This window comes from Canis lupus, chromosome 6 (assembly GCF_011100685.1).
Source record: "Canis lupus familiaris isolate Mischka breed German Shepherd chromosome 6, alternate assembly UU_Cfam_GSD_1.0, whole genome shotgun sequence".
Classification (NCBI taxonomy): domain Eukaryota; kingdom Metazoa; phylum Chordata; class Mammalia; order Carnivora; family Canidae; genus Canis; species Canis lupus.
Window position 1 is genome coordinate 58,004,853 of NC_049227.1, and position 26,443 is coordinate 58,031,295.

Sequence of the window (26,443 nt, forward strand, 5' to 3'; positions counted from 1 at the left end):
ATTAAAATGCAAAAATACTTTTTTAAAAAAGATTTTATTTATCTATTCAAGAGAGACAGAGAGAGGCAGAGATACAGGCAGAGGGAGAAGCAGGCTCTGCGAGGAGCCTGATGTGGGACTCGATCCTGGAATCCCAGGATCACAATCTGAGCCAAAGGCAGATGCTCAACCACTGAGCCACCCAGGCACCCAACAAAAATACTCTTATAACCTCAGGACTAAAGCGTATCAAACATAAGGAATATAGAAGTACAGAAATAATAAAGATAGAAACAGAAGTGAATGAAATATAGAATGTAAATGTACAAAAGGAAAAATCAACAAAGCTAAGACAGAAGCCAAAACCAACAGAAAAAATTTTTTGAGTAGTCTGATACTTGTAATAGAATTGAAGCAATTAAAAATCTTTCCACAGGGACGCCTGGGTGGATCAGTTGTTGGGCATCTGCCTTCGGTTCAGGGCGTGATCCCAGAGTCCAGTGATCAAGTCCCATATTGGGCTCCTTACATGGAGTCTGCTTCTCCTGTCTCTGCCTCTCTCTGTGTCTCTCATGAATAAATAAATAAAATCTTAAAAAAAATCTTTTCACAAAGAAATCCTGAGGGACTGGTGATCTTATTGGTAAATTTCCCCCAAACATTTAGGAAAAATAATCATCAAACTTAGCCAAATTTTTTCATAGGATAGAAAATATTTTCTAATGCTTTTTTTTAAAATTTTTTTTTAATTTTTATTTATTTATGATAGTCACAGAGAGAGAGAGAGAGGCAGAGACACAGGCAGAGGGAGAAGCAGGCTCCATGCACCGGGAGCCCGACGTGGGATTCGATCCCGGGTCTCCAGGATCGTGCCCTGGGCCAAAGGCAGGCGCCAAACCGCTGCGCCACCCAGGGATCCCTCTAATGCTTTTTTTGAACAGGACCAACATGGATATCTTGATGTCAAATCCTGACAAGGACATTAAAAGAAAGAGAAATTATTGACCAATGTATCTCATGGAAATAGATCCAAAAGTTCTTAACAAAATTAGCGAGTTGAATCCAGCCATATATTTAAAAAGCATAATACAGTACAATTAAGCGTGGCTTGTTCCACCCTTAGCATTCATGTATTTCACTACATTAGCAGGAATAAAAAAGAGAGAAAAAGAAACTATGTGATCATCTTGATAGAGGTCAAAAAAGTTTGACAAAAATCAATTCTCTTTGTATTTTAATGCTCATTTTTTATTAAAAAATATATATAACAAAATGTCATGCACAATAGTGAAATAGGTTTAAGGCCTTTTTTTAAGGCTTTCCTATTTAGATAGAAGATGATATAAAAATGTTCTCTATTACTATATTTAACATTGGATTAGAAGTTCTAGTCAATACAGTTCTGTAATAAAAAGAAATAAAAGTGATAAGGATTGGGAAGAAAGAAATAAACTCTCAGGGGTGCCTGATAGTCTGCCATCAGCTCGGGTCATGATCCCGGGGTCCTGGGATCGAGTCCTACTCCCTTCCTGCAAGGACCCTACTTCTCTGTGCCTATGTCTCTGCCTCTCTGTCTGTGTTTCTCATGAGTAAATAAATAAAATCTTTAAATTAAAAAAAAAACAGAAAGAAATGAGCTCTCATTACTTAAAAGAAACATGATTATATACTTAGAAAACCCAAAAGACTCCACAGACACACTGGAACTAATATATAAATTTAGAAATATTACTGGATACAGAGTCAATATTAAATTATAATAGCACTAAAAATAATAAAATATTTAAGAATACATGTAATAAAATTAGTGCAAGATGTGAACACAGGAAACTACAAACCCCACTGAGAGAAATTAAAGAATATGTAAATAAATGGAAAGATATTCTATGTTCATGGATTGGATGTCTTAATATTGTTAAGGGGGCGACATTTTCCAAATCAATCCGCAGATACACTGCAATCTCTATCAAAACCCTAGCTCTGCTTTTGGCAGAAATTCACAAGCTGATTTTAAAATTCATGGGAATGTGAGGGATCCAAATTAGCCAATCAATCTATTAAAAAAAAAAAAAGAACAGGGATAGAGGACTCACAATTCCTGATTTCAAAACTTATTACAAAGCCATGTAATCAAGACAGTGTTGTACTGGCACAATAATAGATATATAGATCAGTGGAATATATTTGAGAGTACAGAATTAAAGACAAATTGTACACTTTAAAAGGGTAGAATTTATGGTTAAATTATATTTCAACTAAAACATTTGAAAAACAATTGTATTACTATGCCCAAGCAAACAAAAGAGAGATAGAAATAACAATTTTTAAAATACCATTTACAGTAGCGTCAGAAATCATTTTAAGAAAGACAATTTAGAATTAGAGCTGCACGCAGATAATATAGACTCAGAGGCATCAGGTGGCCATCCTTTACCACATTCAGAAAAGATCACAGCTGCACTTTGGAAGAGAAAACTGAAGCAGAGGAACCGAGAGGTGCAAAGACGAGAATGCCAGAGCTGGGATTCTGATGACTTCCCATTTCTTGGGTTCAATCCCTTCTGATGCCTTGCTGAACTGCTTTTGGATTCTGTGACATTTCTGTGTCCATGTAACACATTTCCTCCACTCACCAGCTGCATTTGTTTAAAGTAGCTTGAATTGTTTGTTACTTAAGATTGTAGTGAAAAGTTGGAATGTTTACTTTCTGCTAGCATGAGCCTTTTACAAGGGCAGAAGTTCCCTACCTATTTTGCAGAATCCTTTGAAAACAGATAAAAGATGCTTCCTATCAGACAAATAATATTTTATCACACACACACACACACACACACACTTCACATAAATATACACACAACCATCCTAAATATTTTTTTCCTAATTTTTATTTAAATTCTAGTTAGCTAACATATAGTGCAATGTTGGTTTCAAGAGTAGAATTCAGTGATCTTTCACTTAGAACACCTGGTGCCCTCCTTAATACCCATCACCCATCTAACAAGTCCCCTCCTTAATACCCATCACCCATCTAACCCCCTCCCACTCTCCTCCCTCCATCAGCCTTCAGTTCTCTGTCATTAAGATTTGCTTATGGTTTGTCTCCCTCTCTTTTTCTCCCCCTTGCCCTATGTTCATCTTTGTTTCTTAAATTCCACATATGAATGAAATCATATGGTATTTCTTTCTCTGACTTATTTCTCTTAGCATAACACATTCCAGGTCTATCCACATCGTTGCAAATGGCAAGATTTCATTCTTTTTGATGGCTGAGTGATATTCCATTATATATATACATATACCACACCTTTTTTTCCCCATTCATCAGTTGATGGACATTAGGGCACTTTCCAGATTTTGGCTATTCTGATAATGCTGCTATAAACATTGGGATACGGGGCAGCCCAGGTGGCTCAGCGGTTTAGCGCCACCTTCAGCCCAGGGCCTGATCCTGGAGACCTGGGATCGAGTCCTGGGTCGGGCTCCCTGCATGGAGCCTACTTCTCCCTCTGCCTGTGTCTCTGCCTCTTCTCTCTCTCTGTCTCTCATGAATAAATAAATAAATCTTTTAAATAAATAAACATTGGGATGCATGTACCCCTTTGAATCTATTTTTCAACTATCCCAAAACTAATGAACATTCCAATTATATAATTCAGTTCTTATATGCAAATTCATATGTCCCCAAATAAAGATACATAACTATACTTTTAAACATAACATACATACACCCTATCTGCATCTTTCTTAATAAGTGACACAATGAAGGGATCATAGGTTTACTCTACTAAGGTTATGACAACAAAATTTGGGCTTTTTCAAAACAATCCACGTTTCAGTTCTTCTGAACTGATCTCTCATTATTAAATGATACGAAGTGATATTCAGTTCAGAGACTGTAGTTGCTAAATAATTGTTTCTAAATGTGCTCACAAGTTCAACACATATTTTAGTATTATGATATCAAATTATCAGGCCATATATACAAATTAAAGTATGTGCCTTAATTCACATAATATAGTTAAAAATTATTAACTGACCCTGTTAATTTTAAATATTTTCCTTAAATACAGTTCTAGTTGCCATTAATAAATTTATTTTACTTTAAATCCTTAGTATTGGAGGCGCCTTAAAAACCTTCAAATTCACATGTGAGAAAACTGAAAATATATGCATTTCAGATTATATAGTTTTGTAGTATGGGATCTATTAACGTTACACCTAAGAATACAACTTACGTCAATTTTCTTTGAGAACCTAATTTTTCCAATTATAAATCTCTGGTAGCTTATATTTGTTATTAAGACAAGTTAAGGGATGCCTGGGTGGCTCAGCAGTTGAGCATCTGTCTTCAGCTCAGGACGTGATTCTGGAGTCCCAGAATCGAGTCCCGCATCGGGGGCTTCCTGCATGGAGCCTGCTTCTTCCTCTGCCTGTGTCTCTACCTCTCTCTGTGTGTCTTTCATGAATAAATAAAACCTTAAAAAAAAAAAGACAAGTTAAAACAATTCTCAAGTTACGGCAAGTGGGTTGGAGATGGGGGACCACTTACATTTTTCTAAATACCATTTCTAAAAGAAATAAGTTTTTTGTCATTTAGATCATTAATATCCATATGCTAATATTCTATAAACAAACTTGTATATACAGTCTTCGTTCCCAACAAGACTTGCCAACTCTGCCTTGAAATTTGTGGGAGTCTCCAGAATCTCTAAAATTTGACTCCCAAATGGCAGTTTTCAACCACTGGGAATAAATGTGTGTAGTCATTGTACACCATCTTGTGGTGATGTATAGAAATGCATCTATTAGGAGTCCTTGAATTAAGAAACAAGGCAATTCCTTATCCCTTATTGCAAAACAACCTACAAGGCATTTCCTCCTAGTCTACCCATCCCCAAGTCCTGTGATTTCTTCCCTATGTAAATTAAGTGTATTATTTGGGGGGAGAATTAAGATAGCTAGTATAACTAGGGAAGCAGGGTGTTGAGAGATCAGGCTCTAGAATTAGACTACCTTAGTTAGAATCTCAGTTTTGCTATTTATCTGGATAGTCTGATTATCTGGAATTAGACAAGGAAGAAAAAATATAAGAGAGAAAGGGAAATCTAGGAGTGTGATAACTGACTTATAAGTGTTCCAGAAAGAGAGAACAAACAGATCAGAAGAAATAATTTAAGAAAATTTTCTACACTTGGAGATACAGATTTGCACGTCAAAAAGGCTTACTCAGTGCTAGTTAGGATGAATGAAAGAATATCTACAAAGGAGGAATAATTGCAACATTTCAGAACATCATGGATAAAGAGAAATTAATAAATGCTTCCAAGGAACAAAAATTAAAACTTTGTTAATCTTTATTAGCAACACTGGATGGTAGAAGACAATAGTCTTAAAAGTTTAGGGAAAAATGATTTTCAACTCTGTGTTCTATACCCAGCCAAACTATTAAGTGTGAAAGTAAAATAATCTTAATACATTAAAAGATTTAGAAAGTTCAACTCACGCATATCTTTTCTGAGGCAGTTGCTTGAGGATGAGCAAAATATAACAAAGTTAACTAAGAAAGAAAAAAATCAAAGATCCTGAGAATAGTGGATTGACTCAAGAAGCCTAATGAAAGGAAATTTGGGATAACAGCTATAGGAAGGCCTACATTGCATTAGGAGGAAGATGGAGGGCTCAAGAAAGGAGTTATCTATGAAGGGAGAATAAATATGTGGTGTCTCCAATATTTGTTTTTGTCTCTGAAATATCAAATACACTTAAATTTAAGATAGATACTGCTACGCTAAAGGAAAGGCAGTAAAACTACAGGGAAAACAATATGCTGCTCAAGAAAGAAAAGTGCTTCACTTGATTCTGTATTAAAAATATTTTTACTTGCTGTTTAGCTCTCAAGTCAGCCCATTCTCTGACTCTACTACTATCACCACTCTAGATTGAGTTACCTTCTTTTTTTTTTTTTTTTTTTTTTGCCTAGACTCTTTTGGTAGCCCTTTTTCAAAATGCCAGTTTAATTATGTTCCTTTCTTGATTAAATCACTGTAGTGGTTTTAGAATAAAACCTAGGTCTTGGAATAAAAGATCCAAATCATTAACATCCCATACTGTCATGTGGTCCTCAGTTCCTGCAATGGGACGGCAGCTGCTAGATAGTCTTGCCTCACCTCTGTAGAATTGGCTGGTAAGGACACAAGAAACCTAAATGGATCTCGATAGTTTATAACTTTCATAGACAGCAAAACAAGATCAACATGTTATCAGTTGTTTGCATTTCTAATCTCACAGGATGACACTGAACTGGAAGGGCCAGATAACACAAATGGTGGGTTGTTTTGTTTTTGAGACATTAGCTCTAGGCTGCAGTTAAGTGGCTTTATACCCTGCATTTGGAAGGGGCAAGGTAGAAAATCCAGTGCCTTACTGGAACCAGAGGCAGATGAGAGACTACTTCAAGGCTGTCTTATGCAGATAGAGAGCCAAATGAGAAGTGGCTTTTAGCATCTCCTCACAAGACTGCCTATCCTGACATGTCCCAAGGAGGATCAGTGGGCATTCTGTAAATGGTTGAGTCTTAGATATGGCCTATGTAGAGACATGAAATTGCCAAGGTACCACGGTAGAGCCATTCTACAAATACAGCCTGACCTTTCTCCTCTCATCTCTTGCCTGCTTTCTTTACTTGCTGAGCATCAGCCACACTAATTTGAGAGAAAATTGAAGCAGTTCAAAGCATAAAGTACACTTAAACATCTTTCAATTTCTCTGATATGCCATGCTTTCCCTTGTCATAGAGCTTTTGCATATGCCATCCCTTCGGCCTGAAGTACTCTTTCTTCTGCCTCTTTGCCTTCTTAATTCCCATTCTTTCTTTAATCCTCAACTCATTTGTTGCTTCTTAGGGAAGCCTTCCAAGACATTCCTGACTAGGACAATGCCTCCAGTTATCATATAGCACTGTGCTCCTCTCTTTCATAGTACTCTGGACAATTTTAATTTTATAGTTACTTGTTTAATCCTTAAGTAATAATAGTAAAGATATTCCATGCTCTATCACTTAATTTTAAAATGCTTTCACATACTTAATTTCATTCTATCTTTTTCATCTCTGTGAGGTAAACAAAAGAGGTATTTTTAATCTATTTTTTACAGATAAGAGCCAATATTAAAACTCATGTTTTCTTACTTTAGAGTGCTCTATACGTCACCACTGTGCTTCCCTCGTAAATATATAAGGCAGCATGCAGTGAGTAATAGGGACAAAGAAATTCTCTAGGGGCTCAGAGGATAGAGAAATCACTTCAGATGGGGTGATAAGGATAGATGTCCATAATAGAGGTACCATTTAAAGTTGACCTTGAAAGTTGATAAGCTTCTGATAGACAAAGAAGTGAGCAGCTTCTAAGACAAGAGGTAATATCAAAGGTACAATCTTAGAAAGTCTTGAGACTATTTGAATAATGGCAAGTGAATGTGTTTTGATGGATTAGTGTTAATAGGAGTACCAGAAAGGGAGACTCAAATTATGCTGTGGAGGACTTTAAATATGAAACTTTTCATCCAAAGACCACTGGGAACACATCTGTATTTGAGGAAAGTTAAGTATTTTTGAACTGCTAGAGCCGTGGGTTATCTCAGGAGGTTGGGAGGAGCTTATTTATAGGATTTCAGCTTGTGCTGGTGATTCTTAGGAGGGTTTAGAGAGAGCAGAAGTCAGTTCTAATTGGATACTTTCAAAAAGTGAAGTATTGGATATTTTGGTATATCTTATCTTGGAGGTGGGAGAATTAAGGAAATAGTAGTCATTTGTGTTAGCCAGAAGAGGGGGATGTTTAGTTATTTTTGTGGTTCTTGAGTGTCCTTGCTTCAAGTTTCAGAAATAATTACATAGTAGTCATATTTCAATCTTTGCTAGTCACAGAATGGCCTTATCTCAGTATTGTTTATATTCTGCCAAAATTATTTATATTCAGTTGGGAACACTGTAGTTCAAACTGTCAGCTTCCAGCTGCCAGGGATGTTTAATTACTTTATCACTACCCAATACATTGATCTGTTAGGCCCTTAAGGCATCTAGCAGTTGCCTCATAGGGTAAGCGGCCTTATCCATTTACTCCAGGGTGCTATACAAATATTGTCATTATCTAAATGTGCTAGATCTTGAAAAGGATTGACTGAACAATAGCACTGAAAATGAAGAATAAAGGACCATAGAAGGTTATAAAGGTTCTCCAACATTTCTAGTTCAATTAAAATCTACATTTTAGCAAAAGTCAACTTATTTCTCTTTCTACAGTCTATGGTTTGCTGTCTTTTGAGTATTATACCCTCTATCTAGAATATCTTTCCCTCATCCTCTTCTTATGTCCAGATCCTGTCAGTTCAGATGTCTCTCCCTTCCCCCATGTTACTAAGATCAAGAAAAAGCCTATTTGAAATATTAAATTAAGAATAAATTATGTATTTGGATATGCTAGCCTGGGGTCAACCTGGAAGCAATCTCCTTTCTCTGTGAATTCTACAGCAAATTTCTTATACCCCTAAAACATATATTTTTAACATTTATTAAATACTTATGGTATCCTAAGTACTAGAAACTATCACTGATACCATCAAAATGCCATGATGTTTGCTTCTTTCCAGGTTCTTCTTATGTATAAGTATAAAGTAACAGGGATTTCAAAACCCCGCCCTTATTCTTATCTCATTCAAGATAAGAATTACTGATAGTTTGTGGTATTTGGCTTTTTTATTTATTTATTTATTTATTTATTTATTTATTTATTTATTTATTTAATTTGGCTCTATTTATATCAGGGAGGTGAAGAGAAGCTTATAGGTGGGTTGATACTCCTTGTGAAGAGTTGAAATTGGGCTAATAGTCAGCAGGGACTAGCTGTCATCAAAAATACCATTTTAAAAATTATATATTAGGGATCCCCAGGTGGCTCAGCAGTTTAGCGCCTGCCTTTGGCCCAGGGCCTGATCCTGGAGTCCCAGGATCGAGTCCCACGTCAGGCTCCCTGCGTGGAGCCTGCTTCTCCCTCTGCCTGCTTCTCCCTCTGCCTGTGTCTCTGCCTCTCTCTGTGTGTCTCTCATGAATAAGTAAATAAAATATTTTTTAAAAATTATATATTAAAAGGGCTAACATTTGAAGAAGTGTGAAAATCATAAACTTTTATACGGCCTGAAAGGAAATAAACTGTAGTAAAAAATAGGTTTGTTTTTCTTATATTGATTTAGGAATGACTGCTTGCAGAAAACCTGGGAACCGAGAATGTAATCATCACTGTAAAAATAAACACACATGTGGACATGACTGCTGTGAGTTCCATAAAATAAGTTTATTTCTGATTTTAAAATTGAAAGAGCTTGGGACACCTGAGTGGCTCAGTCGTTCAGCATCTGCCTTTGGCTTAGGGCATGATCCCAGCCAGGGTCCTGAGATTGAGTACTACATTAGGCTCCCCACAGGGAGCCTGCTTCTTCCTCTGCCTATGTCTCTGCCTCTCTCTCTGTCTCTCATGAATAAATAAATAAGTAAAATCTTTTAAAAAATAAATAAAATTGAAAGGTCTTTGAATAGTAATGTCATCCTAATTACCTATGTGTGATATTTATATTATTCAATTTATAACTCAAATAATTTTCTTTCTTTATTGGTAACATGAAAAAAATTAGATTAGAAATTATGAAGATCTGCCCCTGAAACTAATAGTATATTATATGCTAACTAAATTTAATTTAAATTTAAAAAACTTTTAAAAAGAAATTAAGAAGAAATTTGGCTTTACATGAATACTACCTAAAGAATCTAGAATTTCTTTTCATAGGTAAAACTGGAGTGGCACAAAAGTCAGAAACAAAAGAGCCAACAATCTCTTCATATTTATCTGATTTAAGAAACAGGAATGCTGTTTCATCACTTCCTCCAGTTAAACGTCTCAAGGTAAGTTTTAATAGTATTTACCCTTGTTCTGTAATTTAATGTATGTGAATATTCCTTTATTCTTTGTATCAATTAGGTATGTATCCAAAGTGTACTTTAGTTACTTGAGGGCTTGTCTAGGAGGATGACCATTTTTCAAATTGTTTCTAAAGGGTAAAATATTGTAGTTCTTAATAATTAGTCTGTAAATCTACTTTTGGGACATAGTTCTATAGCCCCTTATTAGTGTTTGACTAAAAAAGAGGGAAATGGAGAGGGATATGTCACTTGGCTTGGTTTGGCAATTAAAACTAGACATGCTTGCCCTTTTCTGGTTCTCTCTGTGCTGGAGTGGTATGGAAAGTCTGAGGTTGATTTTGATTCAAGTACCTAGCTGAGTACTGAGCAAGAGCCTCCTTTCCAAGTCATGAAAGTATGGTTGTTCCTACTGGTTGATAGGCTGGTCACTAGCAGACTTATTCTAACCCTACGTCACCACATCCAGGGCAAAATAATTGATCAGGCAACAGAAACAAGGCAAGAAAATGTCAGAGTGTCTGCGTTTCTAGGGCTTTAATAAGAATGAAGATTTTAAGTCATGAGGCTAAAACAAGGGGAATATTGAGAAAGAGGCAGAGGCATGCTGTTTCAAACACCACCACCTTCTCTGAGATAATTTTTTAGTAGCTCCAAGGTTTTTCTCCTCCCTCCCACCCCCTCCTTTCTTTCTTCCTTCCTTCCTTCCCATTCCATATTATTCCTTCTTTCCTTCCATATCCATTTTTTAAAAGTTTGTTTAATTGGTGCACTTACATGGCTCCGTCAGTTAAGTGTCTGACTCTTGATTTCAGCTCAGGTCATGATCTCAGGGTAGTGAGATCGAGCCCCATGTTGGGTTCTGTGCTGGGTGTGGAGCTTGCTTAAGATTCTCTCTCTCCCCCTGTACGACTTCCCCTCTTTCTCTGTCTTCCTCTCTTAAAAAAAAAGTTATTATTTTTAGTAGTCTGTGCACCCAACACGGGGTTCAAACCCATAACTCTGAAATCAAGAGTCTCATGCTCTTCAACTGAGCCAGCCAAGTGCCCCCCCCTTCCATATTCATTGAGCACCAACAATATGCTATAAATACTGTGATCAGTAATAAGAGATGGCAGTAAATAAGAGTTTTAGTCCCAATCCTCAGAGAGCTTATAGTTGGGTGGAGGATACAAATAACTAAGTAGACTTTTTCAATGTAGTGTGATGAATGATTCTGTGACAGACGTGTAAGATAGCTTAAAAGTGATAGACCAGGAAAGGATTTCAAATAAACATGATTGAGATTTTAAGGATATATAGGCATAATCCAGGTATGGAGAGGTAGGCATCATAGTGGTAGAGAAGGATAGAAGAGTATTCCAGACATAGAAAATATACAGTGGTCTAGACCTGAGAAAGAAACAGAGATCTTTTAAAACGCTGAAGTTACACAGTGTGTCAGGAGTTCAATCACAAGTAAGGGAGTAGAGAGAGATGAGACTGAAGAGGTAAGTAAGAGCTAGATAATGAAAGCCTTTTTGCTATTTTAAGGATTTGGACTTTATCCTGAAAGTACTGGGAAGCCACTAAAGGGCTTTAATCAGTGACATGATCAGAATTGGATTTTCTAAAGTTCACTCCAGATTCAATGTAGAGAATGGATTAGAGGATGATAGAAGAGGAACATAAGGACTCATTAGGTGGGTTTTGCAATAATCCAGGCAAGATGATGGCCTGCAGTAGCAGTGGAAAGAAGTAGCTAGGTTTAAGGCATTTTTCAGAGATAAAATCAACTACCTTGGTACTTAATTGCTTATGAAGGGTGAAGTAGAAGGAGTAAAAATGATGGCCAGCTTTCTGGATTGAGCAACTAGGAAAAAAATAAGGCCTCACTAGGGTGGAAACTCCAAAGGAAAAGCAAGTTTGGAGAAGTAGATATAAAATAAGCTTAAGGGAAAATATTGAATTTAGAAGTCTGCAAGATATCTGTAAAGATGGACATCTGTAAAGATGTTCTACAGACAGTTGTATATAACTGTTTAAAAATCAGGAGAAGGAGCTGAATTAGAAATATAGATTTGAGAGTCATTCACTTGTAGGTGATAATTGAAGTCATGAAGTAAATGAGATCTTTGAAAATGTGTAGAGGGAGAAGAAGGCCTGGTAAAGAACAATGAAGAATATCAACATTTAAGAAGCGCCTAAGAAGGAGATTTGATATGAGAACTAGCCTGAGTTTTTCATAATCCATTGGTTTTGGGACTTAATGTACCAGCAGGACTTTTGCTGTTTGGCTTATTTGTTAAAAAGTGTTGGGTGTGAAATTGACAGTTGGACTTTTTTCATTAATAGATGCAAATGAATAAATCTCGAAGTGTGGACCTTAAAGAATTTGGTTTTACTCCAAAACCTTCTGTTCCCAGTATATCAAGGTACAAATATAATGTTACTATCCAACGTAGAATGGTTATCATAAACTCCTTGCTTTTCCAAAATAATCATGTATTCAGTGAAAGGTGAACACTGGCTACATTCAAATTGTAGTAATTGAGCCCAGGTGGCTCAGTGGTTTAGTACCACCTTCAGCCCAGGGCCTGACCTTGGAGACCCGGGATCGAGTCCCACGTCGGGCTCCCTGCATGGAGCCTGCTTCTCCCTCTGCCTGTGTCCCTGCCTCTCTCTCTCTCTCTCATGAATAAATGAATAAAATCTTAAAAAAAAAAACAAATTGTAGTAATTATTTCATCCCATAATGAAATAATGACATCATAAGAGTTTAGTTATCTAAATTTATTTAGAACTCTACAGTTACATTTTAGCATTCATTGAATCATGTCTTTCCTGGGAAACTACTCATCCTATGTCATGCCCTCAGGCTTTCTCTGCCTTCTAAATTTAACAGTTAACAAAAGTATACTTTAAAAAGAAAAATCATGTTACTGTACAAAGTCTAATCTTTTCCATCTAAGGGCCCACTCTATGTTAATAACACTTCAGATTTATAAAATAACTTACAATTTTAAAATTGCCCATTTGCATATTACTCTTTTGGCCTTAACCACAACCTGGCTTATAAAATGGGGTATTTATATCCCATTTTATAAATAAAATAATCAAAGCTCATATTCCTAGTTATTAAGCAGAAGGGCCTAGCTGATAACTCAGCATTCTTTTCCTATATCATGATGCCTAGAATATATGTCATTTGCCTTCCAGATAAGGGTATTCTATATGCAGAGATGACATTTAATATACTTAACAAACAGTACAGAACAGCCACTGACCAATCAGAACAGATGCCAACACTACTTCAAGAGATCCTAGCTTTTGTTATCTAATTGAAAGTAGCATTAACAATAGATTTTTAAGGCTATACACAGATAACAGATATCTACATATTTGGGACATGTAAAGATGACTAAGTATCTTGCTTCCAATAAACACCTATTTCTTACCCTTTACTATCCAGGCTAATGCGGTTTATCACAGAAGTGTTGAGAAGATGAAACATTTCTTTTTTATTTATATGAGTAAGTGGTTTTCAAATTCAGATTAATTTTAATATTTAACATTTTTATGGTTTTATTTATCTTTATAAAGGTCAGAGTGTTTAAACATACCTGGATTGTCTGTAATGGAGGAGAGGGATCAGCGTGATTTCTGTGTAAAAGTTCAACAAGAACCGTCTGAATATGAAGACAAAGGTGAATTACCATTGATATTGCCTTGAAAGAGAAAATGGTTTATCATTACTTTGGAATGACATTGTTATTGAAAAATCAACATCTGAAATTACTATGATTATTAACTTGGCAACATTTTCCTCTTGGGTTATTGGATCAATTTCAAATTTTTAGGTCTGTTATTTCAGATGGAGTTGCTATGTTTGTTATAGATTTTTTAAAAACCTCTTCCCTACATAGTGTTGGTTATTTTTATTTAAAGATAATATGAGGAAAAGCTGAGAAAATAAGGGTTCTCGAGATACACAAAGTATTAAAATACTGAGCTATTACTTTTATATGTCTTTAGAATTATTTAAAATAATTTTATGTTTATAAAATTAGTCCAGTTTTACCAAATAGCTGTATGATCTTGGGAAAATTATTTAACCTCTTTAGGTCTTAGTCTTATCTTTAAAATTAGGGGATTAAATTAAATGATCTTTAATATCTCTCCAATTTCTAAACTTATAATTCTTAAAATTTCTCTGATAGTATGAGAGTATAACCTAGTTTATGAGGTATAGCTCATATGTAATTTAGATTTGCTTTTTATCTGTGTCAATCATTTGATTAATGAGATAAAGCATATAATTCTTCAACATTGGGACAGCTCATCATTACTCTGGATCCTGTTATTAATAGCATTATTTGTTTGGGTTATGCCATTAATAGCCTGTCTGTTAAAATGTGTGAGAAGTAATTCTGGCCATAGAATTGTTTTTCAGTTGCTGTATGTAGAAATGATAAACTTGGGGTTTCTCGTAAATGATTTCATGTGTGTAGCCTTAGCGTCTATTGAGACTCTTTCTTTCATGCTATCACTTATGCTTCCTCTAGCCATCATTTAAAATCTTAAGTAGACTAGGGCTGGAGTCCTAGTGATTAGGATTTCATACATAGTGTTGGAAAGTCCCCTAATCACACTTAGAGTGTCAGAGTATTTATCCAACTTGCTCAAAGTCTGAATATCATTATGACATGGAGAGGTGTTAGATTGTCAACTCCTTTATTTTTATCTCTATTCAACCTATAGCCCTCTAACTTATTCCTCATTCTGCTGCTCTGTTCCCTGCCCTTCTCCATACCACAGTTTATCCCTCTGCTTACTTTCATGCTTTTTTTTTTTAAGATTTTATTTATTTGAGAGAAAGAGACAGAAATCGCGCGAGAGAGCACGAGAGGGGAGGAGAGGGAGAAGCAGGCTCCCTACTCAGTGGAGAGAGATTTGATTCTAGGGTTCAATTCCAGAACCCTGGGATCATGACCTGAGCGGAAGACAGATGCTTAAATGACTGAGCCACCCAGGTGCCTCCTTTCATGCTGTCCTTACATAGTTTTCTTACTTTTATTTCTTTCCTATCCCCTATTCCAAATCCAAATTATATTATGATATTAAAGTCTCATCTAGATACTTTAACCCCCAATGATAATTGTATCCCTGTTTTATTGAAAATGGGCCACATTTTTTTTTAAAGGAGAAGCTGTGTGGTATAGTAGTTAAATTCACAGGATCTAGAATGATCGGTCTAGGGATGCTTAGCTGGCTTAGTTGGTAGAGCATGTAACTCTTGATCACAGGGTTGTGAGTTCCAGACCCACACTGGGTTTAGAGGTTACCAAAAAAAAAAAAAAAATACTTAGAATAATCTGTCTAGGTTCAAATTCTAGCTCTGCCATTTAGTAGTTGTGTTACCTTTTGTAATGTATCTACCTACTTTATCTCAATTCCCTCATCTGCTTATGTTTTAGGGATTTTTAAATGAGATAATATACATAAAGCCCTTACCATAGTATCTGGTACTATTATTAGTAGTAATTGAGTATATTCATTATACTTTCCACATGTCAGTTTTGGGTGGCAAAACATACTTCATTTGTATTCAGATATTTCTCTAGAGAATGTTTTAAGAAAAACATGCCAATTTTTATCATCTGTATTCTAATTCTTAGAAAAGAAAAAGAAAAATGTCAGAAATTATATGAAAAAGTGTGTTGAATCATAAAATTTAAATTGTAAGGGACCTTTGTGCAATTTCTCATTTTATAGTGAAAGAAACCAAGACTGTGAGATTAAATGACTCGCCCAAAATCACATATCTAATTAATGGCAGGGCCAGAAATAGATTCTATATCTCTTGATTCCCAGCTCAATGCCATTTCTATAAAATGAAATTGACTTTTAGTTATCAGTTCAGAATTGAAAATCGAACCTATATGAACTCTTTCAACTTTCCATCTTGCAACTATATATTTTTCTATGTCTGCATCCATTCTTTACACTGTTTGTCTTTATAGAAGAATTCTCTTTTCTTCTATTCAGGGTTTATCTCTCCACCTGTAGTTTTAATCTTTCTAGTCCTGCCTCTCTTGGGGCTTTAGGAGATCAGTTATCCCTCTCTTCTTAACATATTTTCAAACTCTCCTCCCTCTTTCTCTTCAACATATAAAAAGGCTCAAGTCTTCCTTCTTCAGCTCCCTGCCCTCATCTACCTAGTCATAATGGTTCTGGTTGTAAGTGACAGAAATTCTACTCAAAGTAACTGAATCACAAAAAACGGGAGACCATTCATGTAAACTGAAAGTCCAGGCATGCATCTGGATTTAATCTTGCTAGATCTAAGCACTCAAATGATTTCAGTCATGCCTCTGGCTTTCTCTCAGTCTTTTTGGTATGCCTGTTACTGATTGCTTTTATTTTTTTCAACAGGCTTTTTCACATGGCAGGTAATCCTTCCATCTTCCCAGTTGAACAGCCTCAGTAGAAAAGTCTTCCCTGTTAGCTTTGGCAGAGCAGAGTTCATCCTAAATGGCCTCAGTTAAATTATGTACTCATCCCTTGATCAGTCCCTTTAGCCTGAGGTTTGGGTCATGTGTTTCTCCTCTGTAGCCCTGCGGACCAGGGTACTATTAATGACATCCTCACCAGGATCACATGGAATGGGTGGAGGCAGTTTCCCCAAAGGAAAGGAAAGATACTCCTAATAAAGATACTCCATAAATCTGAAAGTATGTCCAGCAAAGCACAGAATCACCAGGGTATATACAGTTTAATGTCTGCTTTCTTATCAAAACAAAAATTCTTCAAAGGGCAATTTATACTCATTGTGTTCATTCCTTACCTGCTAGTCATTTTTCACTAACTAAAATTTGGGTTCTCCACTCCTTTGAAACTGCTTTCACTTAGACCAGTTAGTGATCTTCTAAGTGCTGAGTTCAGTAAACTCTTTTCAACTTTTATTTTTTTACCTTCGTAGTATTTGGCACATCTGGTCTTTCCCTCCTTTTGGAAATCTCTGCTTTGATTTCAGTTAAACCATTCTGTTGGTTCTCCTACTTCTTGAATAGCTTGGGCATTTTTTCCTGTTAATGTTGCAAAAGATTATTTTTCTTCTTTTTGTTCTCACTTCATAAACTTTTCTTACACAAGGTCATCTGAGTCCATGTCTAAAATTACTAACTATATTCAAATGATTTCTACATCTGTGACTACCATCTATATCTTTCTGTCTAGCCTCTGGCCCATCTATACAGTCACCTTTCTGGATATATCCACCTGAAACTTAACATATCAGCATCTGAACTCCTTCTACTTCTCTGTACCTCACACTGCTCCTTTTCTTCTCTTCTTTTGTTAATATTTTACATTTTTATGGTTTTATTTATCTTTATAAAGGTCAGAGTGTTTAAGCATACCCTCTTCTTTTCTAAGCTGCTAAAGGCAGGAAAAGAGTCACCCTAAATATCTTACCTTACCTGCAAATAATCTCCAGGTCCTATCTGTTTTGCCTCCTAAACATCTCTCATATCTGTTCTTCTTCTCTGTCCCTGATGCTCTAGCTCATTCGTTGTCTTTCATTTATTGGAGTAGCTGTCTTACTTTTCTCTTTGCTTTCAGTCTCATTATCATCCCACCCATGACTATTTTGAGTCATCTAACAGGTATCTCTGATCATCTAAACCTCTTGCTAAAATATCTTTAGTAATTATACATTGCCTACAAGGGGGGAAAAAGGTGAATTCTTTAACATGGAAAATAAGCATCAAGGGACACTGGGTGGCTCAGCGATTGAGCCTATGACTTTGGCTCAGGGTGTGATCCGGGATTCCCAGGATCAAGTCCCACATCAGGCTCCCTGCATGGAGCCTGCTTCTCCCTCTGCCTATGTCTCTGCTTCTCTCTCTGTGCCTCTCATGAATAAATAAATAAAATCTTAAAAATAAGAAAGAAAGAAAAAAAGCATCAATATAATCTGGCACTAAACTTCCTGTGCAGTCTCAGTGGACTCTTATTTTCCTTCTACTTTGTGCTCCAGAAATCCAGAAAACTTATAGTTTTCCAGACATTCTCTGGTCTCCATTATTGCCATGTCTTTCACATGCTGTCCTCTCTTCATGGAGTATCTTGCCTTCCCCTTAGCCCTGCTCCACAATCACAACTCTACCAAGCTCAAATTCCAGTGTTACCTTCTTACCATTTTACCACCCTAGATGTCCACTCTGACTTACATTGTAAGTTTAGATCCTGTTCCCTTTGTATTCCCATTGCACTCCTGTGCCCTACTTCTATTTTAATATATATCATACATGTGTATCAATGAATGAAAGTAGAATAATGTGAACTAGAGTTGTAGGTACAATTGGAAGATAAAGTAGGATTTGGCTAGGTGAAAAAAGGTACAGAAAATATTTAAAGTGAAGGAAATTTGGTGATATGCTGGAGTAAGCTTGTGCTGGCTTGTGAGAGAGAATTATTAAATACTTGGGAATATTTTAGCCATTATTAAAAGTGTAATTATATAAACTTTCAATGAAATCATTAAAAACAAAGACTGTAAATATTCAAAACTAATCACTTCCTAATTATTCTACTGCATATTACCATTATCTGTGTTCTTGAGATTATTTGCCTCTATATTTGTATCTATATGGTGAAAATATTATATAGTGGTGTGCTACTATGCATATCTTCTCAACTTTGCATTCAGAGATGTCACATTGGTAGCTTGAAATTATTAATAATGGGGGTATTTATATCATGGGAATCAGCAAAAACTGCAAATTAGGACTTAACTTATTGTTTAGACTTATGAAAGTGATGGAGAAAAGGTTAATAATGCAGATTAACAAAAAGTTGAGGGAATATTCTTCTAGTATTTGAAAACTATTATGTAATTTAGCGAAGGAGTTGCCTAAGTCAATGAGTGAATGAGTCAAGTTCCATCATCTCTCTTAGTTATTTTACTTTCATCTTAGTTAAACTCAACAAGAATATCAAGTAGCATTCATGTGAAAACTATATTCATTTGTTAATTGCGACCATAAGTTGGCTACAGATACAAAACTCGATGAGAGCATTCAGTGAAAATCAGATATATGGAATGTATAGTTAAGCATGCTATATATTGTATTATTAATTGTAAACTGTGTGCTACATATCCTTTACCTATAATAAATGCATGTAATAAATGTAAATATATATATGCATACATTTTTTTGAGAAGCAGTTATTAAAAATTTGTTAGCACACTACTGTAGAAAACTGCAAAAGTAAAAGCATTTATTCCCTCTAATAATCTTACGAAATAGTTACTGTTATCATTCCCATTTTGCAGAGGAGAAAATGAGGTTCAGAGACTTTAAATTACTCGTCTAGGATGATACAACTAGTAAGTGAGAGAAGTAGAATTTTCACCCAGGTAGTCTGGCCCTAAACCCAGGCTATCAACAGTGGATAACACTGAGGATTTTTTTTAGCAGGAGAATTAAGATATATTTTGGAAGAACATATTTCATAATAATATTCAAAATTCACTTGTAGGGAGAAGAGCTGGAAGAAGGAAGACCATTTTAGAAATTATAAATTCATTTTAGAGTAGGGTTATTCTCATTTAGGAATTAAGAGGGAAAATTAATTCTGTCTAAAAGAAGCCATTGAAAACTAAACTTAGTGAAAATATCAGTATATGTAATACAGTAAATAGAATTGGTTGAAAACAGTATCAACAATGCTTGACCCAATACTTTTGAAAACTACTATTCAAACTTCAGTTTAGTAGTTGAAAGATGTGTTTGATATATCAATTGAAAATGATGTTAATGGTTTAAAAAGTACCTATACTCTTTTATACATACACGTGACAGATTTCTCTAGATGGAACTATTCTGCAACTTCAAATGAGAAATCCCCTCAAACAGTGCTGTTCAACAGACATCTTAATGCATCTGGAAACCAAAATTTGACAGATGGGGATAAAAGTAATTCTCCATCCTCAGAAGTTTTGAATGTGAACTTTGAATTGGGAAATGAAGTTTGGGATGATTTTGATGATGAGAACTTATTAGAAGTTACTAGTTTTTCAGCCAGTACTGAGAAGACAAAAACATCAGGTAAAATTGGCTTTTAGCATGAAATAATTTCATGAGAAATTCTTTGAATATTTTTCAGTTCAGCTTTTGAAACTAATTTTCTTTGCCTTATATGTTTGCTTCATCAGCTTTTGTTTGTTAAGATTATAATTTTTAGTAAAACTGAAAATATGACCCTTCCATAAATCACATTTCCTTTTAAGGATAAAAGTCAAGGTTATTCCATGATAATTATATAGCAGATGGGCTTCTTCTGTTCTGTTGCTCCTCTATTTTGTTAAAAACTCTATTTAAATTCAAAATATTTATTGAATCTTCCCTCATAAAACAGATTATCCAGCTTTCAATTCTGTGATCACACAAAATTTGCTAATGTTTGTGAAGGACAAAATCACTCCATTTTTAAAAATATTTTAGTTATTTATTGATTGATTTATGAATGAGAGAGAGAAAGAGAGAGCATACACATGAGCAAGAGAGGAACAGAGGGAGAGGGACAAGCAGACTCCACACTGAGCACAGACCCCACATAGGGCTTGATCCCATGACTCTGAGATCATGACCTGAGCCAAAATCGAGATTCAGACGCCCAACCTACAGAGCTATCCAGGTGCCCCTAAAATTGCTCCATTTTAAAAAGTATTCATCTGCTAGCCAGGAAAATAAAAGATACCTTTTATTTCTAGTAGACATATTGATTTTTTTTTCAAGTGTAATAAATAATAGGAAAGAATTGGTTTCTTCTCTATTCAATATTGTATTTAAGTCCTTAAAATAATGGGACTTAATTTTCCAAATTACTAGCAGATTTACTCTATGTCACTAAAATGGAAAATGCAAATCTTGATGAGTATATGAGAAGACAGCAAAATGGAGGTATTCTCTCCCATGATGGCTGAGAGGAGGAAATCAGTCTCTCAGAATTTTAGTTGACTCTTAATGTATCCCATTCCAATGCTCTTTAAAAAAAATATTTTTAAGGGAAGCAATTAGAAGTCAAAATACTATCGTTTCTGGATTCTGAGAAATACCTAAAGAGCTATTATTCCTTCCAGAAGGAATAGGATTTGACCACCTTCACAAAATAGACCAGGAAAATCTATGATGTGGAGTCAGTAGCCACAATTTCCTGTATCACTGAACAGCTATTAGTCCCTACCTCAAAATTAAAAGTCATTGTGTATTGCAGTTTAGGATGCACTTTGTACTGAGTCTTTGAGGTTAGCCTAATCATGTGCGGGCATAACTTTGACACTGGGAAGGTCAGACTCTCTAAATGCCACGTATAGCGCACTTTAAGTGAAATTAATTATACGTAGACTTTTGAAAATACTGAATGAAATTCAACTTGATCATTTCCGTGAGTTAAAATTATTAAGTAAGTAGAAGTGGTTTGGGGACCTTTAGTAGTAGTAGACCTTTAATGACTAATAAGCTAACCTATGTTTCATAGTTTAACTCCCTTAACTTTGCTCCCTTATTTCTCTATATAAATTAAATTTGATTTTTGAGAAGAATTATTCATTCCTTCTTTTTTTAATATTTTATTTAAATTCAATTTGCCAACATATAACATTCAGTGCTCATCCCATCAAGTGCCCTCCTTAGTGCCTGTTACCCTATTCCTTCTTTAATCAGATCACATCTGTTGGAGAGAGCCATTGTAGATCCATTCATCTGTTTCCTGGCATTTAATTTCAAAATGTTATCTCTTTACATAGGATTTGGAAACACTTTGAGTTCAAGTACCAGGGGAAGTAAGCTATTGCTCCAAGAGCCAAAGAGCAAATTCCAAGGAGAAATGACAAAAAGGCAAGTTTGGAATACTATACAACTCTATATCCTCCTGACACATAATTGGAGATGGAGATCAAATAAATAGATGTCAAAGAAGCTTAACCTTTCTTTTATTTTTTTAAAAGATTTATTTATTTATATATTCATGACAGATAGAGAGAGAGAGAGAGAGAGAGGCAGAGACACAGGAGGAAGGAGAAGCAGGCTCCATGCCGGGAGCCCGACGCAGGACTCGATCCCGGGACTCCAGGATTGTGCCCTGGGCCAAAGGCAGGCACTAAACCGCTGAGCCACCCAGGGATCCCCTTAACCTTTCTTTTAGAGCTGTGTTTCTCAAAGTGCTATTGACAGACCACTTACTTCAAAAGTATTAAAATATATTAAAAATGAACATTTCTGGGCTCCACACTAGACTTACCAAATTATGGTCCCAGGAAAGCTAAATAGGAGTTTGAAAAGAGAAAGGTAGAAAAGATAAGGATAAGGTATTCCAGATAGATGAAGCAGGTGTAAAGGTATAAGGCTTGAAAAGGCATCTCATGCTCAAGGGTCAGTAAAGTGTTGTCTGTATGGCCATAGCATTAAGGCCGAGAGTGCTGAGGTCTGATTCTAAAGAGCCTCGAATGCTGTATTTAGACAACTTTGTCATATTAAGTAGGTAGGAGTTACAAACTCAAACTGCCTTCAGGATTTGGTGGGCCAAGACCAACTGGAGATTGTCCCATATAAAAGGCACAATGGTGGAAATATTACAATTCCAGATTTCAGGATATACTACAAAGCTAATATTATCAAAATAGTATGGTACTGGCACAAAACTAGACACTAGACCACTTTTTTACACCATACACAAAAATAAACTCAAAATGGATTAAAGACCTAAGTTTAAGACTTGAAACCATAAAACTCCTAAAAGAACATATACGTGGTAATCTCTTTGACATCAGTTTTAGCAACATATTTATGGATATGTCTCCTGAGGCAAGGAAAACAAAAACAAAAATAAACTATTGGGACTAGACCAAAATAAAAAGCTTTTGCACAGCAAAGGAAATCATGAACAAAACAAAAAGATAACTTACTGAATGGGAGAAGCTATTTGCAAATAGTATATTCAATAAGGGATTAATATCCAAAATATATAAAGAATTTATACAACTCACACCAAAAAAACCAACTTGATTAAAAAATAGAGGGCCTAAATAGACATATTTCCAAAGAAGATCTACAGATGGCCAACAGACACATATGAAAAAGATGCTTAGCATCACTAATTATCAGGGAAATGCAAATTGAAACCATGAGATATTATTTCATGCAAGACAGAATGGCTAGTATCAAAAAGACTTAAATAAGTGTTAGTGAGGATATAGAGAAAAGGGAATACTTATGTACTGGGGGTGGGAATGTAAATTGTTACAACCACTATGAAAATCAGTAGTATGGAGTTCCCTCAAAAAATTTGAACTACCCTATAATCCAGTAGTTCCACTACTGGGTATTTACCCAAAGAAAATAAAAACACTAGTTTGAAAAGACATATGTACCCCTGTGTTTTTGCAGCATTATTTATAAGAAGCAAGATATGGAAACAATTCAAGTTGTAGGTAGCAATAGATGAATGACTAAGGGAGATGTGCAATATTTATATATCTATAATACTACTCAGCCATAAGAAAGAATGAGATCTTGCCATTTGCAACAACACAGGTGGACCTAGAGAGTATTATGCCAAGTGAAATAAATCAAATCATATGATTTCACTTAGACGTGAAATCTAAAAAACAAAAACAATAAATGAACAAACAAACACAAAAACAGACTTAAATACAGAGAACAAACTGATGGTTACCAGAGGGTGGGTGGGTGGGTGGCAAAATTAAGGAGATAAAGGAGATTAAGATGTACAGTTTCCCACTTATAAATAAGTCAGAGAGAGAAGAAAATTACAGCACAGGGAATATAGTCAATAATATTGTAATGATATTGTATGGTGACAGATTGTGACTACACTTATTGTGGTGAGCATTGAATAATGTATAAAATTATTGAATCAGTAAGTTGTACACCTGAAGTTCATATAACATTGTATGTCAATTATACTTCAATAATAAAAAATAAAATAAAAATAAGAGGGTCAACCACTACTTGACTCCAGCCAGTTGTTGCTGTGCAGGAAATATGTGCCTAGTGTTGTCAAATATTCTTATTCTCAAAAAAAAAGCTAAGACTCTAAAATTTAATGTGACATCTCCTGACATAAATTTTAAGAACTAATTTTTTTAAATGTGATATAATCTATAGCCCTCCTCTAGCTGTAGCTTAGTTTTTAACCTCCATGTAAGCAATAGGAAGCTTTCCAAGATACTTAAACACAAGATAACACATAGATGCCCTATAGTGATATGATATGATATGATATATAAAATGAATTGTAGAAAGTGAGACCACAAGAAGCATGATGACCAGCATGAGAGGCAGGCTATAGTCAGGCATAAACTAAGAAGAGGTGATACAAACTGAGAGGTAGAGTTGGATTTTTGAAGCATTTCATAGACAGCACATACTAGATTTAATAATTGATGGATACAGTAGTTGAGGGAATGCAAAAAATATATGGCAAGTGGATAGTTGAAGTTGTTATCTGAGAATATAGGACACATAGACATTTGGAAGAGAAAATAGTCATTTAAAAAATGTTCAACTTGGGGTGCCTGGCTGGCTCAGTCGGTAGAGCATGCAACCCTTGATCTTAGGGTTGTGAGTTCAAACCTCACGTTGGGTATGGAGCCTACTTAAAAAAAAATGTAAAAAAAAAATTTTTTTTTAATGTTAAACTTGAAGTATTTTTCAGAAATTCAAAGTGCATCTGGATATTGGACCTGAGTAGAAGTCATGGAGGGCAATTATAGCCACAGTCAAAACTTTCCCCAGAAGAAATACTGACAACTTTTTGTTCAGGTTCTAATTCACTTAAGGATTATTTTATTTATTTCTCCTATTTTAAAAAATAAGAAATTTTTGGTGTCTTTCGGCACATTTGCTATAATTTAGTCATTTTACTGATTATCAGCATCACAGAATTACAGATTTTGGATAATTCCAGAACTCAGAGGTGTTTAACTTAAGCACCATTTAGTCTTCCCACTACCAGATACTGAATCACCATCCAATATCACCAGCAGGTACTCATGCCATGTGTATCAAACAGCTCTAGTGATCAGGAGCTCATTCACTCCAACATGTTTGTTCCATGTTTGGATCTTTCAGCCTATTCAACAGCTTTTAAGAATATTTACCTAAAATTGCTTCTTACTATTTCCATTCATTGGTTCTAACTCTGAGTCATACAGAATAAATAGATTAGAAGCATCAAAGTAGAACAAAGCTGTGGGTATAACGAGGCAAAAAAATAGGAAGTAGGAAGATACAAGTAGGAAAATAACAAAGCACATAAACAGTTTTGTGAGCCATACCTTTAGAAACTATAGATAATTTAGGGAGAGTTTAAAAGTGATGAACAGAAGATTAAGCAGATTTGAAAAGGAATCCTTATCAAGAAGCCTCTAAAGAAAAAAATGTGCCAGAAGTTGATATTGGAAAGAAGGCCTGCAGGACCTGAGGATTTGGTGTGGAAAGGGGACATGCTTTTCCTTTTTACTATTTTAATTCCTTGCCTTTACTCAAAGGCAAAAAGATGCAATCATATCAATACATGTACTTCTCTACTACCTGTACCCATTGCTTCTTACTCCCTACATGGCTGTCATATTTTAGGCTGTAAGTGACAGCTTAAATTGTCACCTCCTCAGAGAGACATGCATTTATGACCACCTTTTTAAAGTGGGTTTATGTCTCCACACTATTTCCTGCAATATAACTCAGTTAATTTCCTTCATATCACTTTAAGATCTATAATTCTGTGTATTTATTGTTTACGTATTGTCTGTTCCTCTACTAGATGATAACTCCTTGAGGATTTGTTTACCTCTTTATACCTAACTCCTAGTACAATATCCGGCATATGATAATAATAAATGTTTTTTAATGAATGAATTTAATACAGAAGATTGAAGGTGAATTCTAATGTAGTTTTACATAGGAAGAAAAGTCAAGTTGTCTATTTATAGTGAGACCAGAATAGGGATAGGAAATTAGCAAAGTGGGATTTAGAAAAGATTTACAGACTGCTAGGTAATAGAAAATTAAGCATAAGACCCAATTTTAATGAAAATGATTGATTATTTCTGTAGGCTTATAAAAATAGTATTCTTATCTAATTTAGAATATAGATATTAGTGTTTTGTCTATAGGAAAGGAGCTACACCAAAGTTTCCATGAGTCTATGAAACAGCATCCATTTTTTTTTGGTAATGAATATGGTTAACTTTAATCATATTCCCTAAAGAATCATTATTGATCTAAATTAGAATGGTTTGTTTCTCTTAGTTGCCATATTTTATAAATAATTATTTTTGATTTTTTAGTTTTGTTTCATCACATGGGAAGCCAGATACTTATTTATCAAATTCTCCTGTATTCGAGTTTGATACATCCTCCCTGACGAAATTACCTCAACAAGCTGGAAATACAACTATTGTAAGAAGCACCTAATTGTTTTCTTTTAAAT

At 35.2% G+C, this 26,443-nt stretch overlaps 1 protein-coding gene across 14 annotated transcripts in view; it reads left to right on the forward strand.

The window, feature by feature from the left end:
• The window catches only part of HFM1 (helicase for meiosis 1), a 149,441-nt gene that overhangs the window by 104,206 nt on the left and 18,792 nt on the right, over positions 1 to 26,443 (forward strand). For 13 of the 14 annotated variants that reach the window (XR_005361261.1, XR_005361260.1, XR_005361262.1 and 10 more), the window contains 7 exons: positions 9,217 to 9,303; positions 9,813 to 9,928; positions 12,278 to 12,357; positions 13,526 to 13,629; positions 19,792 to 20,037; positions 21,738 to 21,828; positions 26,301 to 26,412. Coding sequence is in view for 11 of the 14 variants with exons in the window: in XM_038541399.1 (XP_038397327.1) it covers positions 9,217 to 9,303; positions 9,813 to 9,928; positions 12,278 to 12,357; positions 13,526 to 13,629; positions 19,792 to 20,037; positions 21,738 to 21,828; positions 26,301 to 26,412 (836 nt within the window). In the remaining 3 variants the exon portion in view is untranslated. The remainder of the gene's footprint in view (positions 1 to 9,216; positions 9,304 to 9,812; positions 9,929 to 12,277; positions 12,358 to 13,525; positions 13,630 to 19,791; positions 20,038 to 21,737; positions 21,829 to 26,300; positions 26,413 to 26,443) is intronic. The other variant, XM_038541402.1, reaches the window with a different exon arrangement.